The sequence below is a fragment of the Nematostella vectensis genome, chromosome 3, assembly GCF_932526225.1.
Source record: "Nematostella vectensis chromosome 3, jaNemVect1.1, whole genome shotgun sequence".
In the NCBI taxonomy this organism is placed as follows: domain Eukaryota; kingdom Metazoa; phylum Cnidaria; class Anthozoa; order Actiniaria; family Edwardsiidae; genus Nematostella; species Nematostella vectensis.
The window spans coordinates 13,786,996-13,808,237 of NC_064036.1; the positions used below are offsets into that span (position 1 = coordinate 13,786,996).

At 40.4% G+C, this 21,242-nt stretch overlaps 1 protein-coding gene across 1 annotated transcript; it reads left to right on the top strand.

Moving 5' to 3' along the window:
- The first annotated feature begins 5 nt into the window (after positions 1–5).
- LOC5518687 (thioredoxin reductase 2, mitochondrial) lies at positions 6–19,895 on the top strand. The gene is made up of 18 exons (XM_048724801.1): positions 6–260; positions 1,334–1,396; positions 1,480–1,536; positions 2,576–2,670; positions 4,313–4,362; positions 4,441–4,515; positions 4,962–5,040; positions 5,140–5,202; positions 5,825–5,895; positions 6,167–6,186; positions 6,980–7,071; positions 7,204–7,378; positions 7,699–7,832; positions 16,219–16,314; positions 16,765–16,857; positions 17,227–17,298; positions 17,481–17,578; positions 18,014–19,895. Exons 1-18 carry the CDS (start codon positions 140–142, stop codon positions 18,135–18,137), a joined length of 1,578 nt encoding a protein of 525 aa, XP_048580758.1. The 5' UTR covers positions 6–139; the 3' UTR covers positions 18,138–19,895.
- Positions 19,896–21,242: the final 1,347 nt, after the last annotated feature.

Genomic DNA, 21,242 nt, shown 5'->3' on the forward strand with positions numbered 1-21,242 from the left:
CACAGGAGCCCCATCTTGATGGTTGTTCTAATGAGCCCGCGGTAAGTATTGCAAAAGACCGCAAACAAAGATGGCGGACGATGCTTAGGAAAAGTGCTAAAACAGTGTTTGCTGTCATTAGTACAAGTTACCCATTGCTATGATGAGTTCCATTCTTAGTTTGCGCCGTGTGAGGATAATACACAGACATTTGAGGTCCGGTGGGGTATTTTTTCAGCCTTCACAAAAAGCTTTCCGCCCCCTCACAAGTTCGTCCACAGGTAAACAGAAAAATGATCCAAAATCTTAAAGGATCGCAATACTGTAACATCTCGAAAATATGATTTATTACAAGCAATTTGTAACGCAATATGGCTCATGCGAGACGTACCCTATAAATTGTTCCAATATTCGGCCAATCCCATGCCTGTTTCGCAGAACACATCGTTTTGGGTAACACAGGCAACTCAAAGGGGCTTACGATATGAAGCAAAACTTGCCGAGGGGTCATTATTGAACGGGGGGGGGGGGGGGGGGCTGCTATGTTTGCTTTGCGCTCGTTCCAGCTTTCGCGTGGCCAGAACAAAACAAGATGGCGGCCACGACTTGGCACAGCGAAAACACCGAGTAAACATAGCGAAAAAAACACCGGGTTAACTCCTGCAAGCAGGCTACCCCTTCACTAACTTTTCAGATTGGTGATATGGAAAAATATGTAATTAAGATTTTATTTGGGAAGGAGCAAATGATGCTATTTTCCATTTAGGTTTTAACAATAATGAGCATTTCATATATTTGAAAATGGCAAAATGTTCAAGAGGGAGCATGCCTCCAGGCCTTCTATACAATAATATTTACACCCCTGAAAAATGGGCTTGAAACATCACTTCTCCTGGCTTGGTGGTGTTCAAAGCCAGTTCCATTGCCCCTTCATGGGCATCCCTTAGTAGGTACGCCCCCCCCCCCCCCCCCCCACACACACACACACACACACACATACAACAATTTGGCATGTGGGTGGAGGGGGCAGTGCCGTTTTGAGGGAGGGTCACCATTTTTGCGCTTTAGATTCGGGGAGGGTCGAAATTTTTTAACCAGAAAAAATTCAACTTAGCAGCCTTTTCCCCGATAAATAATTACCTTTTCCTGCATAAAAGAAATCTCACATCCGATCCACAGAATGCGCTCTCCTTGATAATAGAAGGCTTTAAGTTGATTATGACCAGATTTAAGCCTTATCCTTAAAAAATGACAAAATAATATGAAAAGCTGTAAGAAAAAGATCTACAAATTTGTTTCTGTCATTGAAAGTAAACTACTGCTTAAAAAAACTATATATGCTTGTTTGTTTTAGACAACAACTATGACCTAGTTGTCATTGGTGGTGGTTCTGGTGGACTTGCTTGCTCCAAAGAAGGTCTGAATATTTACTTTGTATCTTGTCTTACCATGCTGTGTACTTTTCTTTTTGGTCCTAATGAAAACCTCTCTTTGTTTTAGCGGCAAGTCTAGGAAAGAAGGTTGCTGTATTAGATTTTGTGGCTCCATCTCCGCAAGGTATATAAAATTATTGAATTTAATGCCTGATTCCAACTCATGCAGGAACCCTCCATGAAGTACATAGGCAGGGCTTCTGGAATTACGCGGAAAAAAAAAACTCAAAATAACGCTGGATTCTTTGCTAAATTACGTGCTAAATTATGCGGAAAATAAATCATTACGTGCTAAATTGTGCGGGATTTTGCAATACATTTTTCTTTAAAAATCAAAGTTTTGCAGGATTCTTTACTGAATTACGCGCTAAATTACACGGAATATTAACTGTTACGCCCAAACTATATTTTGTACCGAAGGAAAGCACAAAATAACTTCAAAAGGTTATTTTTTTGCGTGAAAATATCTTAGGCAAGTTTTCATTGGCTCCTAGCCACCAGCCAATTAAAAAAGGTATTTTATTACTAGTCCTAGGCCTTCGCAGTTTCGCAAAGAACGCCTAGTCATTTTATTTGTTTTTGAAATTCAGTTTGAAATATCGCACTCTTGCAAAGAATATTTCTCTTTTTTTACGAGAAATAGAGGTAAGAACTCTAAAAGAACCCATCAGCTGTGCAATTAAATGTTTTGTCTTTCAAAATTTAGCCAAATTATGCTGGATTACGCGGAAATTTGTGGATTACACGGATTACGCGGGAAAAGCCTAATTACGCGCTCCCGCACAAGCGCGTAATTCCAGAAGCCCTGTTAGGGGTGATTCAAAGATTCTTTTAATTCTGTTATCTTTTAGGGGTCTTATGCTAATAGTGTTCAAAAACGTGCAAAACTTATTTTACAGTAAACCATACTTGTAAGTCTACTTCAAGCACTTCTGACTTTTTAGTTCGCATCTAATGCTAGGGTTAAAAACTGCCCCTACTACTCTACAACTAGTGTGCACACTGTAGAGTTAAGAATTGCTGTTGGCCACAACCAAATCGCTATCCCTTAGTGTAAGAATTGATTTTACTAACAACCACCCTGTCTGATTCTAATAGAACTCCCCAGTTGTCCCCTTAAAGTGTGGATTTAATTTTGTATTAAACAATTGTTGTGTTTACAGGGAGTACTTGGGGCATAGGGGGCACTTGTGTAAATGTCGGCTGCATTCCAAAGAAACTGATGCATCATGCATCACTGCTTGGTGATGGTATCAAGGTACTGTGAACTGATACTGTGATGGTATCAGGTAAACTGAAGTTGGTCTTGTGATTGTGTCAAGATAAACTAAAGGTGGTCTTGTGATGGTATCAGGGTAGACTGAAGGTGGTCTTGTGATTGTGTCAAGATAGACTTAAGGTGGTCTTGTGATGTTATCAAGGTAGACTAAAGGTGGTCTTGTGATTGTGTCAAGGTCATACCTGCAAACCCCCAGACTTGAAAAACCGGGAGATTATTTTAGGGGGGGAAGGGGAGGGGGTACGGGATGAGGGTGGGATGGGGTGGGTGGATAAGCAAATCACAGAGCTTTGCTTGAAGATGTGTATGTTCTTTTGTTCTCTTATTGTTGTTGGGTATTATTCTGAATAATATACTCAATCGATATTATGCTATCTGCTTATTGTTCGATGTCAAGAACATCAATTTCAACTACTTTTTGAGAGGCCAGCATTTTTATTCCATCGTATCCTGACCACAGAGCACCTAAAAATTATCTTTGATGTATTGTGGCCGGCATGATTTACAACGCCAACTTACAAACTTGTGCGAAAACGGCTCCAAAGTATGAGCCAATTTCTGGTGCTTATGGGTATTGATTATTTGTGAAAATAAAAATAGTAAATAAACTCAAGCGATGTCAGAACCATAAATTGATTACATTTAATGGATAGTTGTATGTTTTATCGATATGTTTTTTAATTTGGAGTGAATATTTTGGGATTCATGGGTCCTTTCGATCGTAGAACTGCCATTCGCCATTTGCCATTTGCACTGACAACATTTTTTGAAAAAGGTCTATTCAAGCATTTGCAAGCATAAAAGCATTTCGGTATTACGGTAGTCCTGTGGTCTACATGAAACGCTCATTGATTATTTAGTTTTCGTAAAACCTGAAAACGTCATAACTTAAATGCAAACTATAAGAATTGCATAACTTTGTGGCTAAAATCCAACTTCTACTTCAAAAACAACTAAGACTGATTAAAATTTGGTAATAAACCTGGAGATTTAAGGTAAAACCGGGAGACCAGGAGATTTGATAAAAAAAAACGGGAGTCTCCCGGTAAAACCGGGAGAGTTGGCAGGTATGCAAGGTAGACTGAAGGTGGTCTTGTGATGGTGTCAGGTAAACTGAAGGTGGTCCACCAGCTTCACTAGCTGCACCAGCTTCGCTAGCTTCACCACTGTCTACACCACACCAGCATTATATTAGTGACACCAACATGTAATTGCTATATTCGTAACGGTAGTAATGGAATCATAACCCTGTGATGGTGTCAAGGTAAACTGAGGGTGGACTTGTGATGGTATCACGAAGACTAAAAGTGGTCTTGTGATGGTGCTAAAGGTGGTATTGTAATATCAAAGTCTGTGCGCTTACCAGGGACCTACTCTAACTGCCTATTGTCCCATTGTCATTTGTTACATACAGCATCTGCCAAGAACTCTACAGTCCTCTATTCTGTATTTTAAGGTTCATTTGCTGCTATGATTGGCTAAGGCTCAAAACATCTTTATGTTGATTTATTTCCCTCTCCACAATGCCAACTTAGATAACAAGCAGCTTTTCTACAGCTAGCTAGTTATTTTAATTTTTTTTTTGCTGTTTTGTATTTAAATTGTTGTTTTTGTTTTCAAGGATGCCAAAAAGTATGGCTGGCAACTTTCTGATCAGATGACCTTTGACTGGTAGGAGAACCCTAAACAGCTAAAATATCTGCAGGGAAAATACTGTTTATTATTTTGTATGTTTTTCTTTTCTTACAGGGGGAACCTTGTAACGGGAGTTCAAAATTATATCAAATCACTTAATTGGGGATATAGAGTTCAACTGCATGATAAGTAAGTACGTGGTGTTAAAGCCGCTTTGTCACCAGTTTACTCCCGGAGGTCCAACGGAAACCTCAACCATTAAAAGACAAATTAGCCTGCTTGCAGGCGGTACTCGGTTATCATCGCAGAAAACCCTCTCCGTTCGATTATCGGGCGCCATATTGTATTCTAAGCCGCATGGTTCCCCCCAGGAACCAAGACAAAAGAATCTATTTGAATCCAAAATATTTAACAGGCCATCCGCTCTAAATAAGCAGTCACGTCCTCAAAGAAACTTCCAATAGACATGCTTTCTATATTTTGAAATATTTTTTGTGTTTTCCGTTAAAAATCATCGGAGATTCTTACCTAATCGACCGGAAGTAAACTGGTGACAATGCGGCTTTAAGTGATGACACATAAACATTCCACAAAATGTTTTCTTCTTAGCTATAGTTCATGTATTCTATTATCAGGAGTGTACGGTACATACCAGGAATGGCATCCTTTGTTGACAGACATACTATCAAGGCTGTACTGAAATCAGGCAAAGAGGTACTGTTAAACTACATACTATTAAGACTTAAAGATAGACTTAGACTTAGATAGTTTTCTCTACTGTTGATTTCTAACAATGGTTTTTACTGATTATAGGAATTGCTGACATCAGAGAAAGTTGTTATTGCTGTTGGAGGAAGACCACGCTTTCCGTCTGACGTAAGTGTTGAAAGAGTGTAAAACACATACCGTTCTGTAAGTTGGTCCTTAATAAACCAAAATATTTTCATTATTAGAAATGTCTTGATTCATTATATATCCATTTTCCAGGTGTGTTGCTTGTGAAGCACAGTAAAATTAATTATGCCGGAATTTTTTTCTTCTGAAAAGTTAATTGCAATGAATCATGTGATATTTCTAAATAAGAAATGTTTTTTACAGTAGGTTGAAAGCCTTGTTAAGATGATCTAAATGAATGTTTAACCACTCTCAGATGGTGACAATTCATTCCTGTCATATCAAAATGTATATTGTTGTGAATTGTATGGCTGTGAAGTATATGGCTGGGAATGTATGGCTGGGAATTGCATTATGTAAACTGTATGGTTTTGAATGCTTGGCAATGTACTATGGTAGTCAATTGTATGGTGTTGATGTGTAAGGGTGTGGAGTGTATGGTTGGGAATGTGGGAATGTTTGTTTCTAAAGTCAAAGGTAATCTTTGAATGACTGGATCTGAGAAATAATATCAGCATTTCAGGTTTCAAGTGCATAGGTCTTTTACTTCAAGATCACTTAAAGTACTTGTATGGCTCCTGCAATAAATTATTGTTATGTTTAGGTTCCAGGAGCAAAGGAATACTGTATCACAAGTGATGATCTCTTCTCACTTCAAAAACCACCTGGGAAAACGTAAGACCAGTTATGTGCTAAAACATGTAATTCGAATTAACATCAAAACATGGTTTTGAATGTAATCGTCATCGCACTGTTATCTGACTATCTTCTTTTATGGTTTTATCGTGATTGCACTATTGGTAATTATCTATTTTATATTACGGTTGTATCATGATTGTACTCTGGGTAATTTGACTACCTAACTTATGTATAAAATTGTTGTACAGTATGTGATTGTACTGTACTGGTAAATTGTCTGACCTTTTTATGGTTTCATTGTTGCCAGGCTTGTTATCGGGGCATCATGTATCCTTTAAGTGGTCTGAACCCATCTGTTATTGTAATAATGACGTCCTCGGAAACCCATGGTTTTTTTCTATAAAAAAGCCACTGAGGGAGAAGCTTGTAAGTTGTCTTGGTGAGATTCGCTGATACCTTTTCCTTTAAAAAATGTAAAATAAACCAATAATGTTGGCTCTCATCACCTGTTTCGAGGATTAACGTTAAAATTGTCAAAACAATCAATTTAAAACCCGCCTTTATACATTATACAATTATTCCATTCGGGAATCAGCAGATGGGACCACTCAGAAGCTAACTTAACTTAAAGTATCTCACAACAGTCGTTAAATTTCCATTCGCAAAGATCACGATTTATGAAAAAGGCAGACTGATTCGCTGATTTTTAGAGGAGTACACTATAACCTATGTATGTTTTTGAAGTAATGTCCCACGTATCCGCGAAGCTGGTAGTTTTGAAAGATGCTCTTACCTGTCAACCCTTGTAAGTTATTGGTCTTTTTTGTTTTGATATTGTAGTATTTTTTCTTAGATGCGGTCGCAAGCGCACACAACACTTTCACTCTTCATCAATATATTCAACAAACCTAGCGGGCGAATTTCGGCACCATCAGTAAGCACTCTGGGTGTAACGAACCGTTTGAGAAGAAAGAAGCTATTCCTTATAAAACAGTCCAAAATGAATGATCTCACAAAACAGCAAAAGTAAATTACAAACAGGTCTGCGTTTTGTTACAAGAATGTGAATGCCTTATTAGCATCAGATCTTTACCAGTTTCATCTTTAACTTGTGTGACAGATGTAGCTTTGGAATGCGCAGGTTTCCTGGCAGGGTTTGGTTACAACACATCCCTTATGATGAGATCTATTCCTTTGAGAGGCTTTGACCAGGTTAGCGAATAAAAACGTTTTCATGTCCTCAGCAGGAAATGGAATCTCTGGTGAATAATTACTTGTTGTAAACTTACCTCAACAGCAAATGGCAACTCTTGTGACTGAATACATATAAACTTGTCTCAACAGCAAATGGCATCTCTAGTGACTGAATACATGTCTCGACATGGTACCCGCTTTATCAATCAATGTGTTCCAGTGAGTGTTGACAAACGGCCTGATGGCAAGCTGCACGTCCAGTGGACAAACCCTTCATCAGGGGAGAGGGGGGAGGAGGAGTTCGATACTGTCCTTATGGCCATAGGTGAGACTTTTTATTAAAACCTGAAGAATCAAAGTAGGTTTGCTTCTTATTGTTTAACTAAAGTTTAAGAATTGAAAAAGGTGTACTTCTTTATTGTTTTTGACACAGCTTCGATTCGTACATTTATTGCAGCAGACTTCACCATCACCGCTATTATTAATGCTATCATCAATATCAACAACATCGCCAGCACCAGAATTATCAAAATTGCCATAATCATTGTTCGTCAGTTGGAGCTGTATTATATGTTATATAAATCTCAAATTCCCATAATCGTAATTTTAGTTAACTGTTATCTATATTATACAAATTTCACACAGGGCGAGACCCATCTACAGCGGCTTTGGAACTTGACAAGGCTGGGGTACAGGTCGACAAGTCAGGCTTTATCATCGGAATGGAGAATGAGCAGACGTCAGCCAAAAATATATATGCATTGGGGGATGTACTACAGGTGATCTATACACACGCCCATCAGTTTACCCCTTATTGGGGATGTACTACAGGTGATCTATACACACGTCCATCACTTTACCCCTTATTGGGGATGTACTACAGGTGATCTATACACACGTCCATCACTTTACCCCTTATTGGGGATGTACTACAGGTGATCTATACACACGTCCATCACTTTACCCCTTATTGGGGATGTACTACAGGTGATCTATACACACGTCCATCACTTTACCCCTTATTGGGGATGTACTACAGGTGATCCATACACACGTCCATCACTTAACCCCTTATTGGGGATGTACTACAGGTGATCCATACACACGAGCATCACTTTACCCCTTATTGGGGATGTACTACAGGTGATCCATACACACGTCCATCACTTTACCCCTTATTGGGGATGTACTACAGGTGATCTATACACACTTCCATCACTTTACCCCTTATTGGGGATGTACTACAGGTGATCTATACACACGCCCATCACTTTACCCCTTATTGGGGATGTAGTACAGGTGATCTATACACACGTCTATCACTTTACCCCTTATTGGGGATGTACCAAAGGTGATCCATTCACACGTCCATCACTTTACCCCTTATTGGGGATGTACTACAGGAGACCTATACACACGTCCATCACTTTACCCCTTATTGGGGATGTACTACAGGTGATCTATACACACGTCCATCACTTTACCCCTTATTGGGGATGTACTACAGGTGATCTATACACACGTCCATCACTTTACCCCTTATTGGGGATGTACTACAGGTGATCTATACACACGTCCATCACTTAACCCCTTATTGGGGATGTACTACAGGTGATCCATTCACACGCCCATCACTTTACCCCTTATTGGGGATGTACTACAGGTGATCCATACACACGTTTATCACTTTACTCCTTATTGGGGATGTACTACAGGTGATCCATACACACGTCCATCACTTGACCCCTTATTGGGGTATACTACAAGTGATCTATACACACGTCCATCACTTTACCCCTTATTGGGGATGTACCACAGGTGATCCATTCACACATCCATCACTTTACCCCTTATTGGGGATGTACTACAGAGGACCTATACACACGTCCATCACTTAACCCCTTATTGGGGATGTACTTCAGGTGATCTATACACACGTCCATCACTTTACCCCTTATTGGGGATGTACTACAGGTGATCCATACACACGTCCATCACTTTACCCCTTATTGGGAATGTACTACAGGTGATCTATACACACGTCCATCACTTTACCCCTTATTGGGGATGTACTACAGAGGACCTATACACACGTCCATCACTTAACCCCTTATTGGGGATGTACTTCAGGTGATCTATACACACGTCCATCACTTTACCCCTTATTGGGGATGTACTACAGGTGATCCATACACACGTCCATCACTTTACCCCTTATTGGGAATGTACTACAGGTGATCTATACACACGTCCATCACTTAACCCCTTATTGGGGATGTACTACAGGTGATCTATACACACGTCCATCACTTAACCCCTTATTGGGGATGTACTACAGGTGATCTATACACACGTCCATCACTTAACCCCTTATTGGGGATGTACTACAGGAGACCTATACACACGTCCATCACTTTACCCCTTATTGGGGATGTACTACAGGTGATCCATACACACGTCCATCACTTTACCCCTTATTGGGAATGTACTACAGGTGATCTATACACACGTCCATCACTTTACCCCTTATTGGGGATGTACTACAGGTGATCTATACACACGTCCATCACTTAACCCCTTATTGGGGATGTACTACAGGTGATCCATACACACGTCCATCACTTTACCCCTTATTGGGAATGTACTACAGGTGATCTATACACACGTCCATCACTTAACCCCTTATTGGGGATGTACTACAGGTGATCTATACACACGTCCATCACTTAACCCCTTATTGGGGATGTACTACAGGTGATCTATACACACGTCCATCACTTAACCCCTTATTGGGGATGTACTTCAGGTGATCTATACACACGTCCATCACTTTACCCCTTATTGGGGATGTACTACAGGTGATCTATACACACGTCCATCACTTAAGTTTAAGTTTAGTTTAAGTTTAGTTTATTGACTTTGCCCACGGAGAAAAAAAATACACATACATAATACGTTATACATAGGAAACAGAACATAAATACATACAATAACGAAAGGGCAGGGTATCCGCCACAGCTAGGCCAATTACGGCGGACCCGAGTTTAAAATGTGTAAAAGTTACAAGGTCACAAAAACTAAATTAGAAACAACATGAAATTTGGTGCGTTAGCACCCTGGCCCGATTGCAGGTGAGGCAGACAGATTTCCATGAGCGCGGATCCTCTGGATCATAAGTTATCGAAAGAGCATTTAAGTAGTAATTTAATAAAGCGCGCTTGAAAGAAGCATGGTCAGAGTAGCTAGAACTATTTAACAAATTAGTGAGAGTGTTCCATATTCTTGTACAACGGTTTAAATATGATTTTTGAAAAGCAGAAGTTTTGCATTTGCGAGCGAAGAATTGTGGTGCGCTTGAGTTTGCAGATGATCTAGTAGGACGGACTGAGCGAACTTTGGGAACAATTGATGGATTAATATTGACAAGCCCATTTATGATTTTATAAAAGTATGACATGTCCAAATATTCGTGCCAATACGATAGTGGCAATAATTTAAGTTGAATAAGTCTTTCTTTGTATGTTTGGCTGCATCTAAATGGGAGTCCTAACATGTACTTGCTAGCTCGTCTTTGGATTCTTTCAACTCGTCTAATCAGGTCCTTTGTCTGCGGTGCCCACAGTTGTGTTGCGTATCCTAGGTGAGGACGTACTAGGGCGAGATACATCGATCTTCTTATGTTGGTTTTCTTTATGGATCTTGAGTGTCTTCTAACGAACCCCAGCGTCCTGTTGGCCTTACTACATGCCTCGTCAACTTGCTTAGTCCAAGAGAGGTCGTCTGACATCCAGACGCCGAGATCCTTCTCCGTCTCAGTGCAGGCTAAAGGCAAACCGCCAAGCGAATATGTTTTGAGAACTGGTTTACGCTTTCGCGAAACCCGCATGACTTTGCTCTTTGTTTGATTAAATGTCATGCCTGTCGATGCCGCCCAGCCATTTAGACTGTTCAGGTCAGATTGTAACACATCCGTGTCGTCCGCCGAGTTGATAACATTAAAGACCTTAGTGTCGTCTGCAAATGTCGCAACACTGCATGAGCAAACTGAATCTGGCAAGTCATTTGCGAAGAGGACGAACAGTATAGGACCGAGAATTGACCCTTGCGGGACGCCGGAAGTCACAGGTTGACATGTTGAGACCCCCCCTGGAATAGCTACGCGTTGGCTCCGATTGGTGATATATGATGTAAACCACTTCAACAGATTTCCGCCAAAACCATATTGGACTAGTTTCCGTGTTAGCATACGGTGGCTTACTCTATCGAAAGCCTTTGACATATCAAGGTATACAACATCAATTTGGTTCCCATTGTCTAAGTGAGAGCCAATAGTGTCAAGGACTTCCACCAGCTGGGTGACACAAGAGCGGCCTGCAATAAACCCATGTTGACACCTCTGGATGAGGCAGTGCACCCTCTCTCTTATCTTATTAAATACACAACGTTCCATAATTTTCGACACAACAGACAAGAGTGATATCGGTCTGTAATTTTCAACTTGTTGAGCAGAGTCTTTCTTGTAAACAGGAACGATATGAGCAATTTTCCATTCAGAAGGAAATTTGCCAAGCTTGATAGACTTATTGAAAATCTGACAAAGAGAGGGAGCAATCACAGCCGCGGTCTCTTTTAGTAATCTGACGGGAATGTTATCTGGTCCAGAAGCTTTACTGGCGTCCAGCCCCCTGATAACCGATAATATATCATTTATATCGAATGAAATATTAGATAGCTCGGGTACAGGGGGTGCACAATGTTCCGGGTCAGTGTTTAGGTCTTGAAGAGAATCTTTTAAAAACACTGAAGCAAAGTATTTATTAAATAAATTTGCAATTGCTTCCGGATCATCAGCTGTGGTTCTTAGTGGCGTGGGGTCCTGGTAACCAGTGGGTGGATTTACGGTTGCCATAGAGACCTGAGATGGGAGCCCACGTGATTTGGATTTCTGTTTTAGAACAGACCAAAAGCGTTTGGTGTTGTTTTTATAGTCCCGTTCGAGAGACTGGAAAAAGTTTTCACGACTTTCCCGCAGTGCTTGTTTGACTTCCGCACGCAGCGCTTTGAATTTTTCCCTCAGAGACGCTTTAGCAGGGGTCTTTTTTAGACGCCTTCGAGTCGTTTCTTTCTTCTTAATTAGGTCGAGAATAGTTCCATTCATCCAAGGTACTGGATTGCGACCCCTAAGCTTTTTGGATGGAACGTGATCTGCTACGGCAGCCAAAAATAGATCTTTCCAATTTTGCCAGTCCGTGTCAATATCGCTGTTTTCGTTAGAGCTCATTGTCAATTCTAATGCACTGAGAGAGGCGCGCAAGCCATCAAAATCGGCTTTTGTATAGTTGTAGACTGAACGGTGGAATTTGGACGGTGCTTTAACAAACGCAGAGAACTCAAAACAGACCACACTATGATCGGAAAACACTCCTGCTTCATTAGGAGACAATACCTCATTCACACATACTTGATCGGAGGCATTAGTAATAACCAAGTCAAGTATTTTATCACCCCGTGTTGGAAAATGGTTCATTTGTGATAGATAGTGGTCATTAAGAATCTCAGTGAAAGAAAGCTCTCTGGCACCTAATGATTGTTCTTCTGAGGCCCAAGAGATTTTCGACATGTTGAAGTCTCCGGAAATTAGCATAGTGTCAAATGAGTCACAGGCATAATCAAGATAGTTATTAAATTTTTCAAGCCATACATAAGGGTCGGAGTCTGGATCAGGCCAGTAAAACGACGAGAACAGGACTTTCCGATTGCAACTTGTAGTGAGTTCTGCTGATACAACTTCAAGATCTTGAAATAAAGTCATGTCCGGTTTCCATTCCTTTATCGCCTTAAAACTGTCTGATTTCGCTGCAATAAGCACACCCCCGCCTTCTCGATCGTTGCGATCTCTTCTATAGATGGTGTAGCCAGAATGAAATACCTCTTCATCACTAATACTGCTGTTAAGCCATGTTTCGTTAATAAAGACAATATCGGCGTTCTCTGAATACGCTAAGTCTTGAACGCGCTCTGAGTTACAGACAATGGCCGATCCTACTTTATGTGTGCTTTTAATACTCCTGGCATTAATACCAAGGCATTTGATGGAGCTGTGTCGAAGACCTGCATTAGCTGCTGGGCCAGGTTGACTAATAATATCACCACATAGGAGTAGGAGTCCAGGAATAATGCTGACAAAGGTTCTGTGCTTCCGAAATGCTGATGTTATCATAGTTCCTTTGCTTGGTTTCCGCCGGATCGTAAATTGTCCTAATGGCTTGAACATGTTCCATGTGAAGTTTGTTAATCCTTCAACAGGTCTCTTTCCATGTAGATCACATTTAGGAGTGATTGTGTGAGCATAGATCTTTGAGGAGATTGCTAACAGTATAAATAAAGCAGCAAAAGCGGAGGAGCACGCGCCAGTGCGTCTGTCCGCCATGATGTCTCTGGTTAACCCCTTATTGGGGATGTACTACAGGTGATCTATACACACGTCCATCACTTAACCCCTTATTGGGGATGTACTACAGGTGATCTATACACACGTCCATCACTTAACCCCTTATTGGGGATGTACTTCAGGTGATCTATACACACGTCCATCACTTTACCCCTTATTGGGGATGTACTACAGGTGATCCATACACACGTCCATCACTTTACCCCTTATTGGGAATGTACTACAGGTGATCTATACACACGTCCATCACTTTACCCCTTATTGGGGATGTACTACAGGTGATCTATACACACGTCCATCACTTAACCCCTTATTGGGGATGTACTACAGGTGATCTATACACACGTCCATCACTTAACCCCTTATTGGGGATGTACTACAGGAGACCTATACACACGTCCATCACTTTACCCCTTATTGGGGATGTACTACAGGTGATCCATACACACGTTTATCACTTTACTCCTTATTGGGGATGTACTACAGGTGATCCATACACACGTCCATCACTTGACCCCTTATTGGGGTGTACTACAAGTGATCTATACACACGTCCATCACTTTACCCCTTATTGGGGATGTACTACAGGTGATCCATACACACGTCCATCACTTTACCCCTTATTGGGGATGTACTACAGGTGATCTATACACACGTCCATCACTTTACCCCTTATTGAGGATGTACTACAGGTGATCTATACACACGCCCATCAGTTTACCCCTTATTGGGGATGTACTACAGGTGATCTATACACACGTCTATCACTTTACCCCTTATTGGGGATGTACCAAAGGTGATCCATTCACACGTCCATCACTTTACCCCTTATTGGGGATGTACTACAGGAGACCTATACACACGTCCATCACTTTACCCCTTATTGGGGATGTACTACAGGTGATCTATACACACGTCCATCACTTTACCCCTTATTGGGGATGTACTACAGGTGATCTATACACACGTCCATCACTTTACCCCTTATTGGGGATGTACTACAGGTGATCTATACACACGTCCATCACTTTACCCCTTATTGGGGATGTACTACAGGTGATCTATACACACGTCCATCACTTTACCCCTTATTGGGGATGTACTACAGGTGATCCATACACACGTCCATCACTTAACCCCTTATTGGGGATGTACTACAGGTGATCCATACACACGAGCATCACTTTACCCCTTATTGGGGATGTACTACAGGTGATCTATACACACGTTTATCACTTTACTCCTTATTGGGGATGTACTACAGGTGATCCATACACACGTCCATCACTTAACCCCTTTTTGGGGATGTACTACAGGAGACCTATACACACGTCCATCACTTTACCCCTTATTGGGGATGTACTACAGGTGATCTATACACACGTTTATCACTTTACTCCTTATTGGGGATGTACTACAGGTGATCCATACACACGTCCATCACTTAACCCCTTATTGGGGATGTACTACAGGAGACCTATACACACGTCCATCACTTTACCCCTTATTGGGGATGTACTACAGGTGATCCATACACACGTTTATCACTTTACTCCTTATTGGGGATGTACTACAGGTGATCCATACACACGTCCATCACTTGACCCCTTATTGGGGTGTACTACAAGTGATCTATACACACGTCCATCACTTTACCCCTTATTGGGGATGTACTACAGGTGATCCATACACACGTCCATCACTTTACCCCTTATTGGGGATGTACTACAGGTGATCTATACACACGTCCATCACTTTGCCCCTTATTGAGGATGTACTACAGGTGATCTATACACACGCCCATCAGTTTACCCCTTATTGGGGATGTACTACAGGTGATCTATACACACGTCTATCACTTTACCCCTTATTGGGGATGTACCAAAGGTGATCCATTCACACGTCCATCACTTTACCCCTTATTGGGGATGTACTACAGGAGACCTATACACACGTCCATCACTTTACCCCTTATTTGGGATGTACTACAGGTGATCTATACACACGTCCATCACTTTACCCCTTATTGGGGATGTACTACAGGTGATCTATACACACGTCCATCACTTTACCCCTTATTGGGGATGTACTACAGGTGATCTATACACACGTCCATCACTTTACCCCTTATTGGGGATGTACTACAGGTGATCTATACACACGTCCATCACTTTACCCCTTATTGGGGATGTACTACAGGTGATCCATACACACGTCCATCACTTAACCCCTTATTGGGGATGTACTACAGGTGATCCATACACACGAGCATCACTTTACCCCTTATTGGGGATGTACTACAGGTGATCCATACACACGTCCATCACTTTACCCCTTATTGGGGATGTACTACAGGTGATCTATACACACGTCCATCACTTTACCCCTTATTGGGGTGTACTACAAGTGATCTGTACACACGTCCATCACTTTACCCCTTATTGGGGATGTACCACAGGTGATCTATACACACGCCCCAACACTTAACCCCTTATTGGCATGGTCCACATATTTGAAATTTATAAATAAGTCTTTCCTGCCATGAGCCAAAAAATATTCCATGGTCGTTATGTTGTAGGTATTTATGTGTAGAGTGCGGTGTGATATTGGTGTTTGTATTTGTGTCCAGGGCGGGATGATAGTGTTTTGGGGTTTTTGTGTAATGTGGGATGGGTTACGGTTAGCAGTTGGGATAATTCATATTCTGTTGCAGGACCGTCCCGAGCTGACGCCTGTCGCCATCATGGCTGGTAAACTGCTGGCCAGGAGATTGTTTGCGGGCTCGACGATTCAAATGGATTACGATAATGTAAGGATCTTGTAACTTGGTTTGTGTCATTGCAAGATGCAAGCACTGTCTTTTTGTGTGAGAAAAGCACAAGAAATCTGGCTCTCTGATAAGCGTCTGTAAATCCCTTGTCCCTTGTCTTCTGGGCAAAAAAGTTAAACCGAAGGTTTCATCATCTTCAAAGTGCTTGCTTAAAAACTCGAACTCATAGATCCTAACCAGATAAATCAGTCCCTATCTTTACTGATGTCCGTATCTTTACTGATACTGATGTACAGCTAGTTACAGCTGAAGCGCATTTCATCATTATAACAATGTTACCTTACGCTTTACAAATACTTAACATAAACATAATGAATCGAGTAGAGCTAACGTGGTGAGATTGTTAGTTACTTGTTGCGCGTATCAAAATCTCTTTTCTTATCCGTTTTGATATCCACATCATGTTTTTGCCTTCCAATTATTTGTTAGATAGCGACTACAGTGTTCACTCCTCTGGAATACAGTACGGTTGGTCTGTCTGAGGAAGACGCCATTAGACAATATGGCGAGGAGAACTTAGAGGTAAGACTATATTAATACAGTACGGTCATTCTACCTGAGGAAGACGCCCTTAGACAGTATGGCGAGGAGAACTGAGATTTAAAACCACTGAATTTCCTTCCCTTTCCAATTTATAGATTTTTTTAAACTTTTAAAAGATAGGCTTTCAAATTAGAGAGATTGGACCCACCCTTTATATACGGGAAGTATGCGAGTATTTTTATTTTTGTATTATTTTTTTGTACATTTGTCTTTTGATGTTCTCAGTAGTACTAGACATGGTGTATAATATATAGGAACGGGATTCGCACTCATCTTTTTGGCACCGCAATAAAAAGGTCCTAACAAATGTGTGTTTACTCAAAAGGCAATTGTCTATGTTGGTGACAGGTATATCATGCATTCTACAAACCTCTTGAGTTCAGAGTTACGGAAAGGGAAGAGGATGTCGGCTATATCAAGGTAACATTGGAATCGACTTTAACCTGAAAAACCCCACAACCCACCACTCGATGACTAATGCAACGCTCTGGAAACCAGAGGGCTCTACTATATAAACCTCCGTACCCCAGGGATCTCTGGGCCGCAGGGTATGAATGCTATTGAATAGCCAACAAACGCTTATTTTTTTCTATTTTTAATAGGCAGTTTGCCTTCGAGAGGGAGAGCAGTCAGTCATTGGCCTCCACTACCTCGGGCCTAACGCTGGAGAGGTCATGCAAGGGTTTGCTGTAGCCATAAGGTAATTAACGCGACAGAGCAAAAAAAAAAAGTCTGGTTAACTTCGGTAAGCTTGAATTTTTGCATAGAGGTCCCTTATGATATGTGAACCAACATATCAAAAAGTATTCTTTTCTAATGGATTCGTCTTCGCGATATGAGGCTTGAAGTGCAATTTTCAAATGTTCAGGGAGAAGTCGGACTCTGATCAGAAATAAAGCCAACTTTGCTCGCTAATATCTAAATTTCATATCTTATACATTTCTTTAAAATTCGGAATTAAGCTTTTGGTCAGAGGAACTCCTTGTATGCGGAGTCTTGAGCTTATATATTGAGAATTGGAAAATTTCATACCATTTTTTTGCTATGTCAATTAACGCACTTTAATGCACGACAGACCGTGACACGAATAACTATAATCATACATTGTTTGATTCGCGTGACATTTTCATCGCAGGTGTGGCTTGACTATGCGCATGCTCAGTAGTACTGTTGGTATTCATCCCACATGTGCGGAGGAAGTCGTCAAGCTTCACATCACGAAACGCTCAGGAGAAGACCCAACAGTCACAGGATGTTGAGGTTAAGGCGGTCCCTCATTGCGCATGATCTTCAACCTCACTCGTAACCAGATCCCTTATCAGGCCCGTCGTCCGGTGTTGGACCTGGTAGCGGTTCGTTTACGGTTGGTTGAGGCTGTTGTGAGGGACCTTTCGCAGTAAACAGATTTTTGTGTCGCGGAATAGTGCTTAAGAGCATTCCCGGTTTGTCAAACCTCGCGGTTTTTTTTTTATATTTTTGGTTTCAATGTGCAGAGTATTGCAATTCGGTTTTTCTTTGGCTTCTGGTATAGTGTTCGCGACCAGGGTATTGGGATTCGTGTTTTTTATTCGACTTCTGCTATAGAGTATTCGCGTGGCTTGACCTCTAAGATACAGTGTTCGCGTGGCTTGACAAATTGGGTTAGCTTATAACACGCTACTTGCGTATGACGCGAGGCTACTAAGCTGGTAATCAGTGTAGTCCCGCCGATGATATGATGACGATGCAAGTCTATTACTGTTTTATTTGTATATTTATTTTTGCATTTACTATTTTGAATTGTCAATTTTGTAGCGATCGGAGCAGGGAAATCTCATTTTCTACAACACTTGCGCGGAATCTCGCTTTCTGATTGGTTGTTAGCTATAGTAAATCAGAGGACATTCCACGGAATTCGTCATTCACACAATCCTTGCAGGTTCACTTGAAGCGAAAGAGACGAAAAACTTAATTCAAATTCGAGAAATTTGGTTCTCAATCTTTTCTAGTAAATGTATTTTCTATCCTTACAAAAGGACACTAAATGTAATGGAGACTGCAAGGTTTTAAAGCTAAAGTTTTCAATTGTCGTTGATCTGCGCGCGCTGCAAACACCGGTTGCATGCGCTCGCGCACGCACTAGAAAACACACCATTTCAAACGAGCGCGTGCTCTTTTGATTTTGCAAAATGCTGTTTTCGTTGTTTGTGTTGTAGAAATCAAATTTCCCATAGTTTTCCGTGGTATGTACTCTTATACACCACGAAATTCGTCACCTCATGATCAAAATTTACTACTACGTCTACTACTAAAATTTACTAAGCGCCTCGTGACTCAACATTTTGATCATAAGGTGACGAATATCGTGGTGTATATGAGTACACACCACGGAAATTTGTTAAATTGACATTATGTTATCACACTCGAGAAAGAAAAGATTCTAGAAAACATGATCCACGATTATTCTTGTTGCCATGTTAACTATGCCTAGCCGCGTTGACAGGGGGAAGTGTCACGTGGTTTGTTCCCGTAGCGATAAGTGAGAAACTCGGGGAATTTTTTTTCCCTATCCACCGATTTTCCTATAATTGATGGCTTGATTTGTCAAGTCTCTATGCATTAGCCAGCAAAGTAGTGATTTATCAATTACCTACCTTTTCTTCGATATCACTTATGTAATTTCGAAACATTTAAACAATCTTACAGAGAACAAAATTTATACTTATTAAACTCTAAGATTTAAATTCATCTGAGCTAGGGACGAAGCTAAATCGCTTTTTTGTGTTTCCTCTGCTTCAGTTCAGCCTTACAATATCCTTCGGCTCCTTGCAGTTGCGAAGAGACGTGATTTTGCCAGCAAAAACTTTACTTTGGGGGACTAAAGTATATGACACAATTGGAGTGATGAATAGTGCTTAGGCAAAGTAGACATGTTTATGAAGAGGGAAATGAGGTTGATATAGGTTGGTCCGTCCGCACGAAGCGTGCGCGGTTAACGTCATTTACACCTATAAAAATAAAGTGAAGAGAAAAGCCAATAATGCTTATTTCAATAACAAATAAATTGTTTTAGTTCCAGAAATTAGCTATAAAATGAATTGTAACCACTTTCAGTGTTATTTTTAACGAGTATAAAAACTAGAAAGAAATTTCTTTTCCGTTTAGTTTTTTGTCTTGTTTAGGCATTTGTTTATATTGTAATTTGTATAGCAATAGAATAAGATTTTAAGATTTTGCAACAAAAGTATACTTTACGCTCATTTTTCATTTCAATTTATTCTGCCGCGAAAACTCGTAAAAGTTTTTTTCAAAGATCAAGTATTAATTGAAGATTATTACCTGTGAAGCTTATTCAAGCCTTTAAATAATCAATATGGGCTCGTGAAGACAGGCGCGCCAAGCTGCCGGCCTACATAAACTCGTCCGAAAGGTGAATGTAAGCTGTATGCGTGTAAAGCAATGTTCCTTATGGCGAAATTCGGCACTTTTTTATTACATAGTGTACGACTTTCCTTTGTTTTGCTTAGTAAATGTTTAAATCAATTCTATTTACTTAAATCAAATAAACCTCTCAAGACTTTAAAACAATAATATCCTCTAGATAGCATCGCCTTTTTCTAGTTTTTATTTGATTTCTTCAAGTTCTGTAGAGTAACGGCGGGGTTGCAGTTCGTACCCGAATCTTTTAGTGTAGTTTTTATTAAAGAGAACTGCAAATCAATAGCCCAAGCTGGATTCGTTTTCCCGGTATTTAAATATTTGTACTGTGTTTGTCTGGCGATATTAACTTTCCATTGTCGCCCATCTGGTATGTGATCTAATGCGCGCTACGCTAGATGACTTTATCAGCTATTTTAATAAAATCCCTCAGTTTATGATATGTCCACTTAATTACCAAACCTTCCTTTTCCTTTTTCTTTCATTATCGTGAAACCTTGTTTATTAGTTTATTAAATCGGGTAGATGTATTATATGAAGTCTGTATGAGCATCGAATAGTCACTAAAATATAGTCTCTAATACAACCATCACAGATGGGAACCAAATAGCAATAATGCAAAGAATATTTAAACCATTTTGGTACACTAAAACTATTACTAGATTAGAGAAAATGCATCCATTATTAGACGTGATTAGAATAATATTTCTATTTTTATTTCCCTGGGTTTTCTTCGATCAATCTAGAAACAAGTTTTTTTTAATGAGCAAAAGCGCCACTTTTAATTCAGTTTTACTACACACTAAGTCGGCAGTACGGTTGTATGTGCAAGAGAAGGCTATGAAAAACTCACCAGTTAACATGGTTATTAATTTGTATACGATATTAAGGCCTTGTGTATGAGATACTAAGACGAATGTTAGTCGTAAACTGTATAAGAGGAACTA